Source organism: Carassius carassius, chromosome 10, assembly GCF_963082965.1.
Source record: "Carassius carassius chromosome 10, fCarCar2.1, whole genome shotgun sequence".
Classification (NCBI taxonomy): Eukaryota; Metazoa; Chordata; class Actinopteri; order Cypriniformes; family Cyprinidae; genus Carassius; species Carassius carassius.
Window position 1 is genome coordinate 15,389,768 of NC_081764.1, and position 17,269 is coordinate 15,407,036.

The 17,269-nt window shown below is 42.2% G+C and overlaps 1 protein-coding gene and 1 non-coding gene across 8 annotated transcripts in view; both read right to left on the minus strand.

Annotated features, from left to right (window-relative positions):
* LOC132151856 (protein Shroom2-like) overlaps window positions 1-17,022 on the minus strand; it is a 76,716-nt gene extending 59,694 nt beyond the window's left edge. For 2 of the 7 annotated variants that reach the window (XM_059560309.1, XM_059560304.1), the window contains exons 1-2: window positions 16,848-17,022; window positions 15,541-15,765 (exon numbers count right to left, since the gene is read on the minus strand). In XM_059560309.1, coding sequence (XP_059416292.1) covers window positions 15,541-15,753 — 213 coding nt within the window. In that variant the 5' untranslated portion in view covers window positions 15,754-15,765; window positions 16,848-17,022. Of the gene's footprint in view, window positions 1-15,540; window positions 15,794-15,842; window positions 15,959-16,197; window positions 16,545-16,847 lie in introns of those variants that run through there. The other 5 variants (XM_059560311.1, XM_059560310.1, XM_059560306.1 and 2 more) reach the window with 4 other exon arrangements.
* Window positions 14,996-15,067, minus strand: trnag-ucc (transfer RNA glycine (anticodon UCC)). The gene has a single exon. It is a non-coding gene; the product is annotated as a tRNA-Gly (tRNA).
* Window positions 17,023-17,269: the final 247 nt, after the last annotated feature.

Below are 17,269 nucleotides of genomic sequence, written 5' to 3' on the forward strand. Positions count from 1 at the left end.
AGTAAGAAAAGAAACAGAATAGAGTGCTAGTGTTTAGAGGATCAAGTGTAGATGGAAGAAAAGTGATTTTAGCCATTTCTTGAAGATGTATTGAAATATTGCAATAGAGTCTCCATACAACCTCAGACTACTGCATATGTCTGAATAAATTGCAATAAATATTATTATTTTATGCATCCTTGCAGTCAAAGGATTTATAAAGTACTGTTGTTTCTGATTTAATTAAATTTATTAGTCCAAATTGCAAGTTCAAAGTAAGAATTCAAATATTTTTAATCAAATGCTCGGTTCAAGGTTTCAAGAATTTTTAAATGCCTACAGAAAAATGGAAACACACTTCCAGATATAAAGCTGCTAATAAAATGTGCCAATATCTGTTGAACTTTTCTTCAGAACACAAATGGTTGTTGTCTCCATATCCAAGGACAGCTTACACAAAGCGGTGTGTTCCTTTACACAAACACCATTATTTTCACAGAAGCCTTTGGCAGTTTGGTGCAGTCTAAACAATAGATGCGTGCGCATGTGTGTATTTGCATTGAGCAAGCTTTCAGAGCAAAGGTCTTGAAATACTTCAAAACATGCAAAGTGAGGTTAAATACTCTTTCCTGATACTTCTTCCTCTAAACATGAACAGACATGCACTGTAGAGTTAAAAGTCAAGCTCTTCTGAGACAAAAACTAATGAAAGACGGTCTAAATTTGACTGGATCCTGCCACTCCTCAAGTGAAGTAATTATCATAAAAAAGACTACCATTAGCAGACTATCATTAATGGGTTTCAGTGTGTGGGTGAAGGGTTGTTGGCACCAAATTTGCTCTGAACAGGTCGGGGTGTGACAGTCGACTGATGAATCCTGTTATCGACAAATAGGTTTACCATTGCTCATTAAATGGCTGCCCTTTTAGGGTCTCTGTGTGTTAAAAGAATGCATAAAATAAAAAACAGAGGTGGTGTGTGAAAGGCTACACTGTACAGGATTATTAGAGAGATTATTGAAAGGAATTAGGGGAATTTTAATTTGTCCCATTTTTCTGTATAAATACCCTGTTTAAATAAAGCTGCTTCCTGAAGCCCTCTTTCAGCTAATGTACAGATGAATAAAGAAACAACTAATGGCTTCCACAGAAACACAGTTTGCAGCAATAAAATGTGCAAAAAAAGTCCCATAGATTTACACTGAATGGCAGATCCAAGCCATATCTAGGAACCAGAACATCATAGACTTCTGTATGGAAAACGTCTCAGGTTACGAATGTAACCATGGTTCCCTGAGAGGGAACAAGACACTGCGCCCTCTGAGGGGACACTATGGGGAACACCTTGTTGTGACCCGTGTCTGAAGCATACTTTGAAAAACGCCAACGTGTTGGCCGGCGACAGCCTCTGACGTCACTACCAGCGCGACTATAAATACGCGCCCGTAGGACCCGTCACTATCTTCTTCGTCTTCAGTTGACTGTTTTGTTTGAAGCGTGCATCTGAGAAACGACCAAAACGGTAAGAGCGATCTATTACTGTTTTCATCATGGCTTCCACTAGCAAGGCGTTTAGACAGTGTGTGCATCCGTGTCAGCGTTATCTGACACCCGATGACACACACACTCTTTGCGTCTCTTGTTTGGGCGAAGAGCACGCGCGCGATGTCCTTGAGGGGGCGGTCTGCGTGCACTGCGAGCGTTTCTCTCTGAGAAAGCTCCACTCTCGTTTGTCTCTTGTCTTATGAGACAAACGAGACAAATGTCTTATGACATTATCCCTTACCGCCAAAGGCCTAAGCTACATACCCAACTTATCCTGTAGGGCCCTGGCCCGGGGTAGAGCTAAAGGCTTGGAATCACAGAGATTCCTTTAAAGGGATACGGCTAAAAGCCTGGCACTTTCCTCTACCAAGTCTTTGCCTGTCACACAGGGGCTACTGCTAGCTTTCGCAAAACCTGCCGAAAGGGCTGTCCCCACAGCACTCTAGTAGCGGCGCCCTGTTCTAGATAGGTATCCGAGGATACCTAGGTGGAGTGGTGCCCAAGATGAACGGGGCTTAAACCAACTCAAGAAAGGGCACGAAGCAGCAGCGCGAAGCCCTTACCATCTAGGGATTTTAGAAAGAACGCAGAGACTAGAGTGCGAACTTACCACAATGTGGATTTCAGAAAGTGCGCAAAGACTCCCGTGCACACTTACCATAACATGGATTTACAAATACTGTTCTAAGGAGGGGCTCTCGTGGAACTCTGTCAGAGCAGCTCGCAGAAGAGTGGCCCGGGAGCAGAGCAATTGGAGGCCTCAGCCCCTGCCTCAGCAGGATGCCTGCTCTCACAGAGCGTCTCAAACAGTATCTGGTACTGGAGCGCTCTGAAGAACCGGGAATCAGTCTCCCAAGAGAGGAAGACTCCGAGCTCCGAGCAGCATGCTCATAGGTGACCCTTTCAGAAAAGGGGAGTGCTGCTGAACTACCCGAGAATTGCCCACATAGCCCCCCCAAGTTGAGGGGGCTTGGGGTGTACAATAAGTACACACCGGTTGGATGAAGCCCAAGGAACACCAGGGCGAATCATCCCAAGAAAGGGAACGAAGCGGAGCGCGTAACCCTTACCATACAGGATTTCAGAAAGTGCGCAGAGACTTGCGTGCACACTTACCACTTTACGTGGATTTCAGACAGTGCGCAAAGCGTTAACGTGCATACTGACCACCATGTGGATTTGAGAAAGTACACAGGCAAGCGTGTGTACTGAAAGGTTACCTGACAACCACAGTATGTGGGAGCTCACATTCAGAGAGGCCTGTGAAGCCTGCTACCTGATAACCACAATATGTGGGAGTTCACCTACAGAGAGGCCTAGAGAGGCCTACTATCTGTTACCAGATAACCACCTCAGTGGAAACTGAAAGCAATATGGAACTCGACTCCAGGGAGGCCTGGTGAGGCCTACTACCTGACAACCACAAATCGCGGGAGCTCGTTTTTTAGGAAGCGCACAGTATGTGGGAGCTAAGTCTCCAGGGAGGCCTGGTGAGGCCTACTACCTGGCAACCACAGTATGTGGGAGCTCTTCTTCAGAGAGACCTGATGAAGCCTACTATCTGAAAACCAAAATGTGCTATTCCGTAGAAACGCATAGTATGTGGGAGCTAAATCTCCAGGAAGGCCTGGTGAGGCCTACTACCTGGCAACCACAGTATGTGGGAGCTCGTCTTCAGAGAGACCTGGTGAAGCCTACTATCTGAAAAAGCCACAATATGCTATTCCGTGGAAACGCATAGCCTTTGGGAGCTAAATCTCCAGGGAGGCCTGGTGAGGCCTACTACCTGGCAACCACAGTATGTGGGAGCTCGTCTTCAGAGAGACCTGGTGAAGCCTACTATCTGAAAAAAAGCCACAACATGCTATTCCGTGGAAACGCATAGTATGTGGGAGCTAAATCTCCAGGGAGGCCTGGTGAGGCCTACTACCTGGTGACCACCGAACGTGGGACCTCACCTTCAGAGAGACCTGGTGAAGCCTACTATCTGAAAACCACAATATGCTATATAGAGGAGACGCACAGTATGTGGGAGCTAAATCTCCAGGGAGGCCTGGTGAGGCCTACTACCTGGCAACCACAGTAAGTGGGAGCTCGTCTTCAGAGAGACCTGATGAAGCCTACCACCTGATAACCACAATATGTGGGAGTCCACCCAGCCCCTCATGTTGAGGGAAGCGATGCTTGAGGTGCATAACAAATACACACTGGTTGGATGAAGCCCAAGGAACACCGGGGGCGAATCATCCCAAAAAAGGGAACGAAGCGGAGCGCGTAACCCTTACCATACAGGATTTTAGAAAGTGCACAGAGTCTTGTATGCACACTTACCACTTTACGTGGATTTCAGAAAGTGCGCAGAGACTTGCGTGCACACTTACCACTTTACGTGGATTTCAGACAGTGCGCAAAGCGTTAACGTGCACACTGACCACTATGTGGCTTTGAGAAAGTACACAGGCAAGCGTGTATACAGAGAGGTTCCCAAGCATCGCTGAGGCGCTGGATCGCACGGGAGCGGTGAGCTCCAACCCTCTTTTCTAGGCGAGGGGAGCATCACCTGAGGCAGTAAATACAGAGCTTCTTGCCGTAACCAGCACCTCCCCGGATGTGCCAGGCGGCCAGGCGGCCCCTCAGGGTGACCTGGCCGGACATCTATGGAATTCCCTGCAGTGCTGTGCCAATTCTTTGGCCACCTAGCTACTGTAAAGGAAACTCACAGAGATTGTTAGTAGACATATAACCACCAGCAACATAACGTCCATAAACAGGTAGAGCAAGGTTTACGTACTCACCCACCCTCCTGTACTGGAGTCCCGCTGCGGGTCGCCCCCTTCTGGTCCGGACCGTCAGTAAGGCGGTTGCTATGAACATAGAACCAACCAAAACATCATAGGTCCAGGAAGGAGACTGTTATGTGAGAGACCGTCCACCTAACCTCGATCAGGTGGAAAGCTAGTGGCTACAGGGGAATTAGGCAGGGGAGGACAAAAAACAGAGGTTAAAAACAGAGGTTAAAAACATCCGGAGCTACTAGGTCATCCTACCGCTCTGACCCGGGCGAGGACGCTGCCTCGTCCGAATCACGTCCCTCAGACCCTGCTTACTGCTCCGTGACCTTCGGTTCCTCTTGCCCCTGCCCTTAGGCGGGGGAGGAGCGCGAGCCGCAACACTAGCCTTCTGCGCCCCTCTACGACCCTCAGATCGAGATGGGCCAGGACCCCTGAGTTGCTCGGGCTCGGACCTGGACCTTCGTGGAATGAAGGATTTAAAGGCCGCTGAGCGCGCCCTTGCCTCCCTGAACTTCCCGACCACCATCTCGACGAGGGGTACCAAAAAGCTCAGAAGGCGAGACCGGGGCATCGAGAAGAAACCCCCTTTCTTCCTTCCCGATGTCAGCCAGGTTCACCCACAGATGTCTCTCCGTCACCACCATGGCCACCATAGACCTGCCCATGGCGGAGGCGGCCTGCTTGGTAGCTCGGAGAGAGAGGTCTGTGGTGCGGCGCAGCTCGGCTACCTGGTCAGGTGAAAGGCCCTCACCTGTATACAGGTCCTTCAGCAGGTCAGCCTGGTAGGCCTGGAGCACCGCCATCGTGTGCATTGAAGCCACAGCCTGACCAGCTGCCGCGTATAACCTGCCATTTAAGCGGGATGTATCTTGGAGGGGCATCCTCTCATAGCCGTTCTCATGCAAGCCCTCGATATTACCATAGCTCGTATGCTGAAACTGGTGGATGCGAGAGGAAAACGGCCTCTTCCATTCCTTTTCGACTTCTGCATGTAAGTCAGGCAAGAATGGAAGGCTCACCTGGGCTGGAGGGCTATGGTCAGACAAGTACCGCTCAGCGAGGCGACCTCGTGGCGCCACCTTACTGGCACGCTTCCATGGCAAATCTAATTTTGCCGTGGCGCGATCCATAACCTCTAACAGCTCCTCATACGCGGGACAGGAGGATTGAGAAGGCTCAGCCTCAGCTTCTTCACCACTCTCAGACATCTCCTGCTCTTCCTGGGTAGAACCCAGCAGAGCACTAACTTCAGTGTCGGAATGGGTTAATGATACCACATCTGCCTCCCGAAGTTCGCTCTCGTTCGCCGCCGGAGAGTGTGAAAGGGAAGGTCCCTCTCTACACTCCTCAGCGAGATCCATTTGTGATCCCCACGAGCTCATTCTCCTCCGTGCCTCGGCAACGGCGGGACCTGAGCCGCGGGATCCAGATGGCTGTCCCTCTTTCCTCGAAAAGAGAGACAAACGAGAGTGGAGCTTTCTCAGAGAGAAATGCTCGCAGTGCACACAGACCGCCCCCTCAAGGACATCGCGCGCGTGCTCTTCGCCCAAACAAGAGACGCAAAGAGTGTGTGTGTCATCGGGTGTCAGATAACGATGACACGGATGCACACACTGTCTAAACGCCTTGCTAGTGGAAGCCATGATGAAAACAGTAATAGATCGCTCTTACCATTTTGGTCGTTTCTCAGATGCACGCTTCAAACAAAACAGTCAACTGAAGACGAAGAAGATAGTGACGGGTCCTACGGGCGCGTATTTATAGTCGCGCTGGTAGTGACGTCAGAGGCTGTCGCCGGCCAACACGTTGGCGTTTTTCAAAGTATGCTTCAGACACGGGTCACGAGGAGGTGTTCCCCATAGTGTCCCCTCAGAGGACGCAGTTCGAAGTTCCCTTGAAAGGGAACCAACAAGCAACCAGTCTGAAAACTCAGAACTGCATAGCCTGGCAAGCACCCACAACACCCTAGAATCCATCAGCAGAATATACACATAGATATAAAAAAATCTCTTTGAAAGAAATTATGCATTAAATTAAACTGATCAAAAGTGACAGTAAAGACGAAAAGATTCATATTTCAAAAAATCTGTTATCATTAGCAGCACAAGTGTTTTGACCATTGATACCAATAATAATAATAATTTTTAAAAAATCAGAATAGAATCTGCATATTAAAATGATTTCTGAAGGATCATGTGACACTTAAGACTGGAGTAATGGAAATTTATCTTTGCCATAACAAGAATAAATTACATTTTAAAATAGATTAAAATAGAAAACAGTTCTTTTAAATTGTAATTACATATCAGAATATTACTGTTTTTAGGAGTAGGTAGGTAGTTTATACAATACACATTCCATCCAGGTAAGAATAAGTGAGAATGCCTTTGCTAAAAAGTTACTGAAACTCATACAAGTGTATACAGATAGCCTGTCACCAAACATGTTACAGTGACCTCACTTATCAAGGTTTTCATCCTTCACTTACAAGATGTCAACGTCAAAGTGACATTGCCTAGGTTTCTTTAATCCAATCTAAATTGATCCCAGATGCTGTATCATGCAAGTCCAACTGGCTTCAGGCTGTCAACGATAATTCAGTACATTTGGATAATCAAGCAAATCTTCAACATTCCTGTGCTGCTCCTGGCACTGCCAGTTTGCCTCAGGAATCACAGAGAAATGTAGTGAGACAATCCACTGGAAAACAGAGTGAGCTAAGAAAATAAAAAAATAAACTATTCAATAATTAACCTGCAAACCAACTAAATGCCTTAAAATCAACCTTTTACTTCTGTAGCTGAGGTAAAGTTTCCCTAAATTTTACTCCCTGATTTACATCCTTTTGTCTTTTCCTCGTTTGTGGTTTAATATAAATAGCAGGGAACAGTCAGCTTTCAAGACAGGCTTTCTGAAGTTCTTTCTGAACACTTGTCATCAAATCATTTTCTCATCAACATAGTATGTCTGTCACTTGATGTATGAGGTTTGGATGAAATCCAGACCACAATAACGAAATTTCTACTTTCACAAAGACCAGTACAACGAGAAACAATTGTTGAACAGATTTGACAAATCTTAGAAATGACCTCAATTCACAATGTTCATTTCTCGCATACTATTTAGGACAGCTAAATAGTATGCAAGAAATGAATGTTGAAAACAGCAAGCCAACAGATTTTATTTTTATTTTTTTTACTTCTAAGCTAATATTACCCATAACCTCTTGTACTATAAAACAGGAGATATACTTTTTCCGTGTAAAAAAGTGCTTATGGGCAGGAAGCTGAAGCAGTTTTTAAATATATGAACTCAATGGTAACACAAACAGTACAGTTTCTGTGATAAGACAATTTCATGACCATATACTGTCCCAATACAAGTGCTGTCTTACTGCATATTTTTAAATATGTACTTTTTCATCAAGAGTATGCATACCTCTACCACATACCTCTAGCATGCGAATTGAGATACAGCCCATGTTTACAACTGGCATTTGTTCGTGCAGTTTTCATAGATGATCTATGATTTAGGAAGAACTGAAGGGGAAGTGATCCACACCAAAATGGGATACACTTGGCTCAGAAATTTGGTTATACTTAGTAAAGGTCATTCAATTGTTTTGTCTATGGCACTTGTACTAGAACAGCAGGTTGGGACAAAAACACCAATGTGTCAGGAATAACAATGGATTCACAATTAATGTTTCAATATGATTAGAGTCAACACGCAAGCTATGGAAACCTTTTACCTAGAGAATAAATGGATACAGGTTTAGTGCTTTGCAAAGTATGAAGGTTCTGGTTTCAGTCCTTTATGGGTTATTGGGATATTGAGTGCTTGAGAACCAAACAATCAATCAATAAATCAATCAATATATCTATCAAACTAATTTTGTACGGAGTTGAAGTAGCCTGAGGTGAAGTTATACATTTCTGAAAACACAAATGTATAAGAAAAAAGAGAGATAACGCCAACAAACTGGCCTTATAAAATACAGCAAACAAGGCAGGAACAAGAACAAAGAAAAAACATGAAAAAATAATTTAACACAAAAAAAAAAAAACCTTGATGAAAACAAAGACACACTTAAGCCTAAATCTCGAAAAACAGGTACAAAGGTTATTTTACGGCAGGATTTGCCATCATATGATCCAGTAGGAACAACAAACATCAAGCGCATCAACGAGGGGGGTAAAAAACTTCAGTACATTATTAACCGCTCTTACCAATTCCTGAAGTGTGACAGGGTCTGCAGGACTCACAGAAATGGTTCTTAATGAATAAACGTCCAAAGATATGAAAAACCACACTCAGTCTTTAAACCATCCTCTGAGAAACTGTGTTCTATTAAATCGAAGGTTTCCATGAAATGACCCATCTTAACATTTTAGCTCCTTAAAGACCTCAGCAATAACAGGAATTTACTACTGAAAGTCACATGCACCTCAAAACTAGTGTATATAGGGACGGCCACCATAGTTTTAAAAACGGTCATGTTCTATCTTATTAAATATTCTCTTTAGCTAAACGTTGAGCTAAAATTGGCTAAAAGAGATAGATCTACACATAGGCATCCTATGCTGAAAGTAAGAGCAAAGAGTATTCTTTCCAAATTTACCTGCAAGGTCCTTCAAAGTTGATCAGTAACCAGAAAAGCACACACAAAAAAGTTTTGGTCACTGTTTAATATGAGTTGCTGAAAAACTGCAAGAGACCAAACTGCCATTTCCACAGCCATATAGCCTATACAATGTACAAAACATTTAAACTACAAAAAACTACAATAAATAAATAAAAGTTGATATAAGGCTACTTTCTAAAATATGCCAGTTGTTGATGGACAAAGGACTTCCTATCAAGCAATCACTAAATATTTAAATCTGTAATCAATATGTAAGAGCAACTATATGCATTGTAACTAGGGATGGGTACCGAAACCCGGTATTAAACTGGCCCCGAGGCTAAATTATGAAAGACCGTAGTATCAGTAAGATCTGACGCTATCGGTTCTGCTTTCGGTACTGGAGGGGAAAAAATTATGTACTATGTATATTTGCTTAATAATGTTATCGTGCACATTTTATCTCACCAAACATTTCTAATATGCGATCATATTAAGACATTTGTCTGTGAGATCTGCGAGATCTCTCATACGCGCCACGGAGGCTGTCTGTCAGTCATACACACACACCACAACGAGCGCGGCGCACGCACAGACATAACAGTATGAAAACTCCCGCTTAAAGGCCGTGTTGCAAGGTTAATTTTTTAACAAATTTGTGCAATTTGCTTGTTGGTAATAAACATTTAAACTGTTATCCATTGTATTTTATGCTGTTGGGTATCACAAAACGGAATATAATACGAAAAAGTAGGTACTATCTTACAGCGGTCTCCTTTCCCCCACAATGCATTGCATCACGTCACGTTGGGGAGAGAATTTACCAAAGCCGCCTTGAGAGCATTGAGAGTGACTAGAGAGAGACGAGTAGTAGACGAGAGTATTCAGATAGCGCAGATTATAGATAAATACATAGATATATATAGATAGATAGACTACATATATAGATAGATTAACAGACAGATTTATAGAGAGATATCGACCAACAGCGACCCAAACACACTAGGGCTGCAACTAACGATTATTTTGATAATCGATTAATCTGTCGATTATTTTTACGATTAATCGATTTATGTACTTATATTTTAGTTTTCCCCATTTTTTCCCCAAGTAAATTATTAATAAATGGTCTTTATCCTTCAGCATAGATTTTTAAGAGATTTTAACCATTTTGCACTGTCATATCCTAATCAAAAATATACCTGGAGTTGTTTTATTGTGTTAGTAATCCTTTGTCGAACTCTTCTGCAATCAGAACACTGACCCATACTCTAGCAAATTTCACAAGGAGATTTAAAATAATGTTTTCACCATGGCAGTCCTTAGAGCTCCTAAAGTAGTTTAACATCCCGAACGAAGCTTATTAAGGAATCTTTCAGAACATATTTTCACGAAGAATAAGGATAAAACAGAATAAAATTGCAGTGCATTGTATTTTATTATTTACTGGGAAACAGCTTTATAGCTTTTGCTGTGAAATTGTAAACAATCCTTCGAATAAAGTGCTAATGGCATGAAACCTGAATGGAACTCACAATTTAAAGTAAAATCCATCAGAAGGTTGTCCAGAAAAAAAAATTGGACACACACAAAAAACCTGCTGTGTGAAAAAGAGCAGTGAATACTTAGAAAAAGAGTGCATTTCAAATATCTTTAAACATTTACCCCTCTCATTCAGTCATAATTAGGCTGCACGACTGAATTTTGAACTGGTAAACGACAAACTGATCACAGAACATGTTTGTAAAGCTTTAAATGTTAACTGTTAAAAAGCAATGTTATCAGCTTTTACGACTAAACATTTGCAAACAACATTGTACTGGAGAATCTGCACAAATAAAAGTCTTAGGGGCCGTTCACAAATCGCGCCTAAAAACGCGTGGAAAACGCTAGGCGCGCCGCTTTCTCCTTTCCAAAGCGCTCGTGCAGAAGCGCCCCTGAGGCGTCTGCCTTTGCTAAGCAACCATGACGTGCTCTCTCCTTGAAGACGCGGAAATTTCAGCAAGGGATAAATGGATTTGCAGCTCAAAAAATCGCTTGCAGTAGCTCTGCTACTAAATTTATTTCAAAATGGAAAACCATATACAACTATGATCAGCTGTTCCTTTCATCTTGACTGAGCTTTTAACGTTGTTACGGGAAAGGATGAAGCTGATTGGTTAGTTCTTGTCACATGACCCGCGATGCGCTTGCAGCATTCTGAAAAGTTGAGATGTTTTTAACTCGATGTGGTGCGGTGTTGGAAATAATGAACTTGAGCGCGCAAAAGACGCGATATGTGAACGTCCCCTTAAACAGTTCAGTAGTGCAGAGTTTACAGGTTACTCTTCTTTTTTGAAGGCTCAAAGTAAAGTACTCCCAGTCTCCCACATCCCGCTAAATGCTGCAGAGACGCTGTTCGGGAAGCACGTGACATAAAACGAGGCCAGCTATTGGCTATTCGCTACTTCTCCTGCTGTACTGGCTGAGTAAAACCTCCGGTGGCTCATTACTGCCACACTTTGGTCACCGCAGATTTGAAATATGCACGAAATTAGCCGCTTACGGCAAATAAAAGTTATTTAGCAACGAATCGATGACTAAATTAGTTGACAACTATTTTAATAATCGATTTTTATCGATTAAATCGATTCGTTGTTTCAGCTCTAAAACACACTCACTCCCCTACAGCACAAGCTTTTCAGTGCAGTTTGGGACAGCACCCACACAAGCACCTGCCAAACACAGCGACACACATGCGGCTACGTTTGCAACAACATTTTCACCGGAGGAAGAGATAAACGCTTAGAAACGTCCATATAGCTAGCATGATGCCTTCTATTTCTAGATGACAAAGTTTACCAGTACTACGACACTATGAAAAAGGTTACCGGTACTTATCTGACCTAACGTCATGATCACTGCCACTAGATATAAAGAAAACGTAGATTTTTTTTTACTCGGTGCTACTCAATGACAGTAAAAAATAAATAAAATTATATATATATATATATATATGTGTGTGTGTGTGTGTGTGTGTGTTGTTATTGTGCACTGCTGCTCGTAGACTAGCTCCAGTGCTCATTGCTGCGATGCTAAATGATAGCAACTCACCAGGACACTTCACCAACTCTCCACTCATTCTCCTCGGACCATGCATAGGCTTTGACGGACATCAGTTCTTGGCAATTCCTCATTTGCCCTCTCACGTCTGGCAGGTTCGAAATTACACAGCTGCAGGTCATCATACATGTTGGCTCTTGCCACCTCTTCCTCATCCCAGTCAGTCGCTATAACGTTAGTTCTGATGCTGCGTTCCAGGCAGGTTTTTGAGCTCGTAATCACTATTTCATACCACGACTAACGACTTTGTACCGTTCCAGGCAAGTTACGCCAAACTTTCTGAGCGCAAGGAATTGTAACTAGATTATTTATTTTATTGCAACGTTGCATTGACCTAAGGGGCTGCCATCTTTGTTTTGAGTGCTGTGTGACCTCGGAACTCGGAGTACATCGATCTAGTACGAGACACGAGTTCACGGGTGGGAAGTCACGAGTTTGATTGCCGTTCCTTTGCACTTTCACGGGTTTAAGATTGGAAAAACATGGGTTACGGGTTGCCTGGAACGCGGCATCGTACTAGACTGAGGCTACCTTTCCTCGACTTCTCCCCAACGTGACGTCATCACTGTGTTGCATAAAAAAAACGTTAATACCAAAAACTTAAGAAATAGGTTTTTAAGACCATTTTTGAGACATTTTAAAAATGATATACATATCTTGAGTGATTTATGTACCCATTAATCGAAAGTGGTGGTTAACCTGCAACATGGCCTTTAATAATAAAGAGTGACGATGGCGAAGAGATTTGCTTAATGTTTTCGTGCACATTTTATCTTACCAAACATTTCTAATTTGCAATATTATTAAGACGTTTGTCTGTGAGATCTGCAAGATCTCTCATGCGCGCCGCGGAGGCTGTCTGTCAGTCACACACACACAACAAGAACGAGCGAGGCGCACGCACACGCATAAGGGGTTGTTTACATATCGCGTCTTTTGCGTGCTCAAGTTCGTTATTTCAAATGTAGGCGCGCGGTATGTGCGCTCGTAATGGAAGCGACGCGGTTGCGATGCGCACGCGGTGCGACGAGCTCGTTTTTTCCAGGTGCGTACGCACCGCATCGAGTTGAAAACATCTCAACTTTTCAGAATGCCGCAAGCGCACCGCAGGTCATGTAGCTTCCTCACCTTTTCCGTAACAATGTTGAAAGCTCAGCCAAGATGAAGGAACAGCTGATCTTAGCTGTATGTAGATTTTTAAATTAATTTAGTAGCAGAGCTACTGCAAGCTATTTTTAGTGCTGCAAATCCATTTATCCATTGCTGAAATTTCCGCGTCTTCATGGAGAAAGTGGGTCATGGTAGCTTAGCAACGGCAGACGCATCAGGAGCGCAACTGCCCGAAGGATTTGGGAAAAAAATCAGAAAGCGGCGTGCCTAGCGTTTTCCATCGCGTTTTTAGACGCGATAGATACGGCCCCTTAACAGTACGTAAACTCCCGCTTAATACAAAGTGTGGCGATGGCGGAGAGAGCAAAACGTTCCAAAGTGTGGTTATACTTCACTAGATTTGATGCAGACAACGCTCGTTGTCATAAGTGCAACAAATTTTTGCATGTAAGGGCGGAAACACAAGCAATCTGTCAAAGCATCTTTCAAAAGTCCATTATGTGCAGACAGAGAAATGCAAAGTTTTCGACTGCCTAACACAACACAAAGTACCGATAAGAATACCGTTAAAGTACCGGACCGTTAGGCAGTATCGGTAAGAGTAGTAATACCGTTAAAACCTTAATGATACCCATCCCTAATTGTAACACAACAACCATATACACTACCGTTCAAAGGTTTGTGATCAGTAACATATTTATTTTTAAAAGAAAATTAATTATTTTATTCAGCAATATTCATCAAAAGTGACAGGAAAGACTTTTACATTGTTACAAATATTTCTATTTTAAATAAACCCTGTTATTTTGAACTTTTTATTCATTAATGAATCCTGAAAAAAATGTTAAGCAGCACAACGGTTTTCAACATTGATAATAATAAGAAATGTTTCTGAAGGATCATGTGACATTTAATAGTGGAGTAATGGCTGCTAAAAAAGTCAGCCTTGCCATCACATTACAATTTACAAGTTAAAGTACTACAAATAGAAAATAACTGTTTTAGTTGTAATAGCATTTCACAATATGCTTTATTAACTGTATTTCTCATAAAATAAAGCATGATAAATCAATAAAAAAATATTATACAGACACCAAACATTTGAACAGTAGTGTATACACAACTGTAAATGTAAAGGGTCTATAAAATTATTAAATTCCACATGACTGGAAATTAATTAAATAATTACTAGTGTACTCATTTTGTCCTTTACATAAAGCTAATAATTAAAGTCAAAAATACTTCCTATGACTGGTCTAAAAAGGTTGAAATACACTGGATTAGACCACTGCAAGACACCTTTGTTTTAAATATCAGCAAATTAGGTAAGACCTGCCTAACTCTATTTGCATAGGTTTAAGCCATAGTATAAAGTTTTGGTTTTCCTTTAAAATGTGCTTAAAATACTTGTTCAAACAAACAACTGTCTTTTCTTTACTTTAAACAGCGTTCTACAGGCCTTTCTGTGAAGTATCTCTCATGACATAATCTATAGCGGTCAACAAACAAAAGAGAGCTTTGAACCACAGCTGATGACCAGACTAAGTTCACCTAAATATTATTGTGCCCTATGCAGCGTCAAAATGAAAACTGTCTTTTTCTATACTAAGAATAAATTTGATAGTTCAGATTAAGACTGAAAGCTCTGGTAATTTGCAAGTGTATATCCGGACAGCAGTCTGTTCCAGCCTGTTACAAAACCAGTTCAAGAAGAAATTTCTGTGCTTGCATTACCCATTTTTGAGACCTGTACTTTCTCCTCAAACAGGTTTATTTGAATGTTACTTCCTTGTTATGACCCAGTGACTCAAAGAAAGTAAAACTTTCTCTAGAAAAACATTCTTGCGTTGGCCGGGAATCGAACCCGGGTCAACTGCTTGGAAGGCAGCTATGCTAACCACTATACCACCAACGCTCTGTGAACTTCCAAGACTCATGCTCACAAGAAATAGAAGGGAAGCTAATTCTCTACTCTACTAATTCTGTTCAATTAAAAATTAAAAAGAGGAACATAAGTAAAGTAAATAAAGTTTCAACATGTCTGAATAAATACATTACCACAGATTAAGAGCAACCAATGCTTTGTTATCGCTAATCTACTTTTAGTAAACTAAAGATTCATTACACAAAACGTTTTAGCAAGTATTATTATCTGTAGTATCTGTTTACATAGCATTATAGTATATGATTTACACAAAATAAGCACACACATATACATTATATATATTTTATAACATAATATATCTGGCTTTACAACAGCTAGTCTGAAGAATCTTAACGTTTTTGCACTCTACAAAGCTTGATACACTTAACTTAGGTCTCTCACAAACAATACTGTCCAGGTTAGATAAACTGTCCTGGGGTCACCCTGTCTTACAGAGAACTCACCTTGGTTATAAGAAGAGGTTCTCCGTGCTCCAGTCCACCTCTCAGGGTAAAACCCCAGGGTGCTCCCCCGGTAAGAGTCACATCCATCACTTTCCATCCCTCACCATTATCGTGATGTTCATCAAAACTCCCAGATCTGTCCGACCTGTAAAAGATCCTGTGATCTCCTTCGGGAAAGCCAGAGTCTACGGGATATTGGTTGATCGTGTCCATTTCATACACAACCTGTCTCCCAAACAACAGAATGTCAGTCCTTTGTGTTTTTGAAAGAAAAAAAAATATTCCAAAAGTCAAAATCCTACATAGCCTTTCACGTTAACAGCAGCTGTTGAAGTTACTGCACATGAACATCTCTTGGATAAACTAACGTTACTTTGTTTCCTCCTCTGGACGAGGCGCTGTCCATTATTTAAGACCACTGTTTAATAATAAAGTGGAGAGTAAATTTACAAAAATAACTTACAAACGTAACTTTATATATATAGTTTTGTTTCAATTATTGAAACAAACCACGACGAAACGAAATATTTATTCTTGTTTGTTTATGGTTTATCTGACGTCAACCCCCTTTCTTTATATTAGCATTAGCCAACGGATTCAGTTCAAGTTTTTCCTAACCATTTAGTGTTTCCTGAATTAATAATAACAAATGCTCACCGACTGACTGTCGATAACGCAACCACCCGGATTCGAGTCGTAAATCCGAAGCACAGATTAACAGTTAGTCATAAAGGTTCCGCTGTGCTCATACTGAAGGTGAGATGAGGTTCGTCCAGTCTTGTGTTAAGTGCGCGTCGGTAGAGCTAACGTTAGTCAGCTAACCGCGAGTCTTAATCAACAAGTGGATGAACACCGCACTTTACATCTCTTTCCTCAGCCACATTAGAAGTTTCCCAACGTTTGTACGAACCGAGACAAATACATTTCCTGCTTAGCTTTTATCCCAACACAATGGTACTCGGAGATGAGGCTGAAATGCTGGATGGCAGAAGGCTGATCTGTTTGTATGGATTACGCTTTAGAGACTCGACTCCCTGTGCGCTCCTCATCAGACGTGATCAGAGAGCAGCAGCGACCTCTACTGTTCACTGTGTGTACACGCACTCTTTTTCAAACACTTATGAATTAAGTTATCTTGATTACCTATAGAGTAGAATTGCATGATCCTTCATATCTCCAAAAGTCTTTAGTTTTATTATGTTTATAAAAGAAAGATTCAGCTTTACCATTATCCGGAAACAGCCTAGCACCTGGAGGCACGCCGTGGGCGGAGCAAATACACAGACATTTGATGCCGTTTCACTTACTGTCTGCAGTTCTCATGACCGGGATCTTTTATAGCTAGGACCGCAACATCCTTTAGTGTCAAACGATGTGCAAAAACAGCGTCGAACTGGGCTTTGTTTATAAAACGTTCGTCAACAAACACACTTGTGAAACTCCCTTGTTGCCCCGAAAAAACAAACTTCATCCACTGTTTACATAACGCTTGGTTCTTGAAGCTGAACAAAGTTATCTTTCCCCAAAACAATAAACACACTTCGTCAGAGACATTCTTCCCGAGGATGTCCCGTGCAGTGCACCCGAATGAAGCGGTTGATGGGCAAGATCTCGCTCTCACTCCTGACGGCGCGGGTGGAGAAATGCCTATATAAGGAGTTCCACACTAGTTTACGTCATAAAGAGCCACAATCGAAAAAAAACTCTCCAAAACTTGTACGAACCCGGA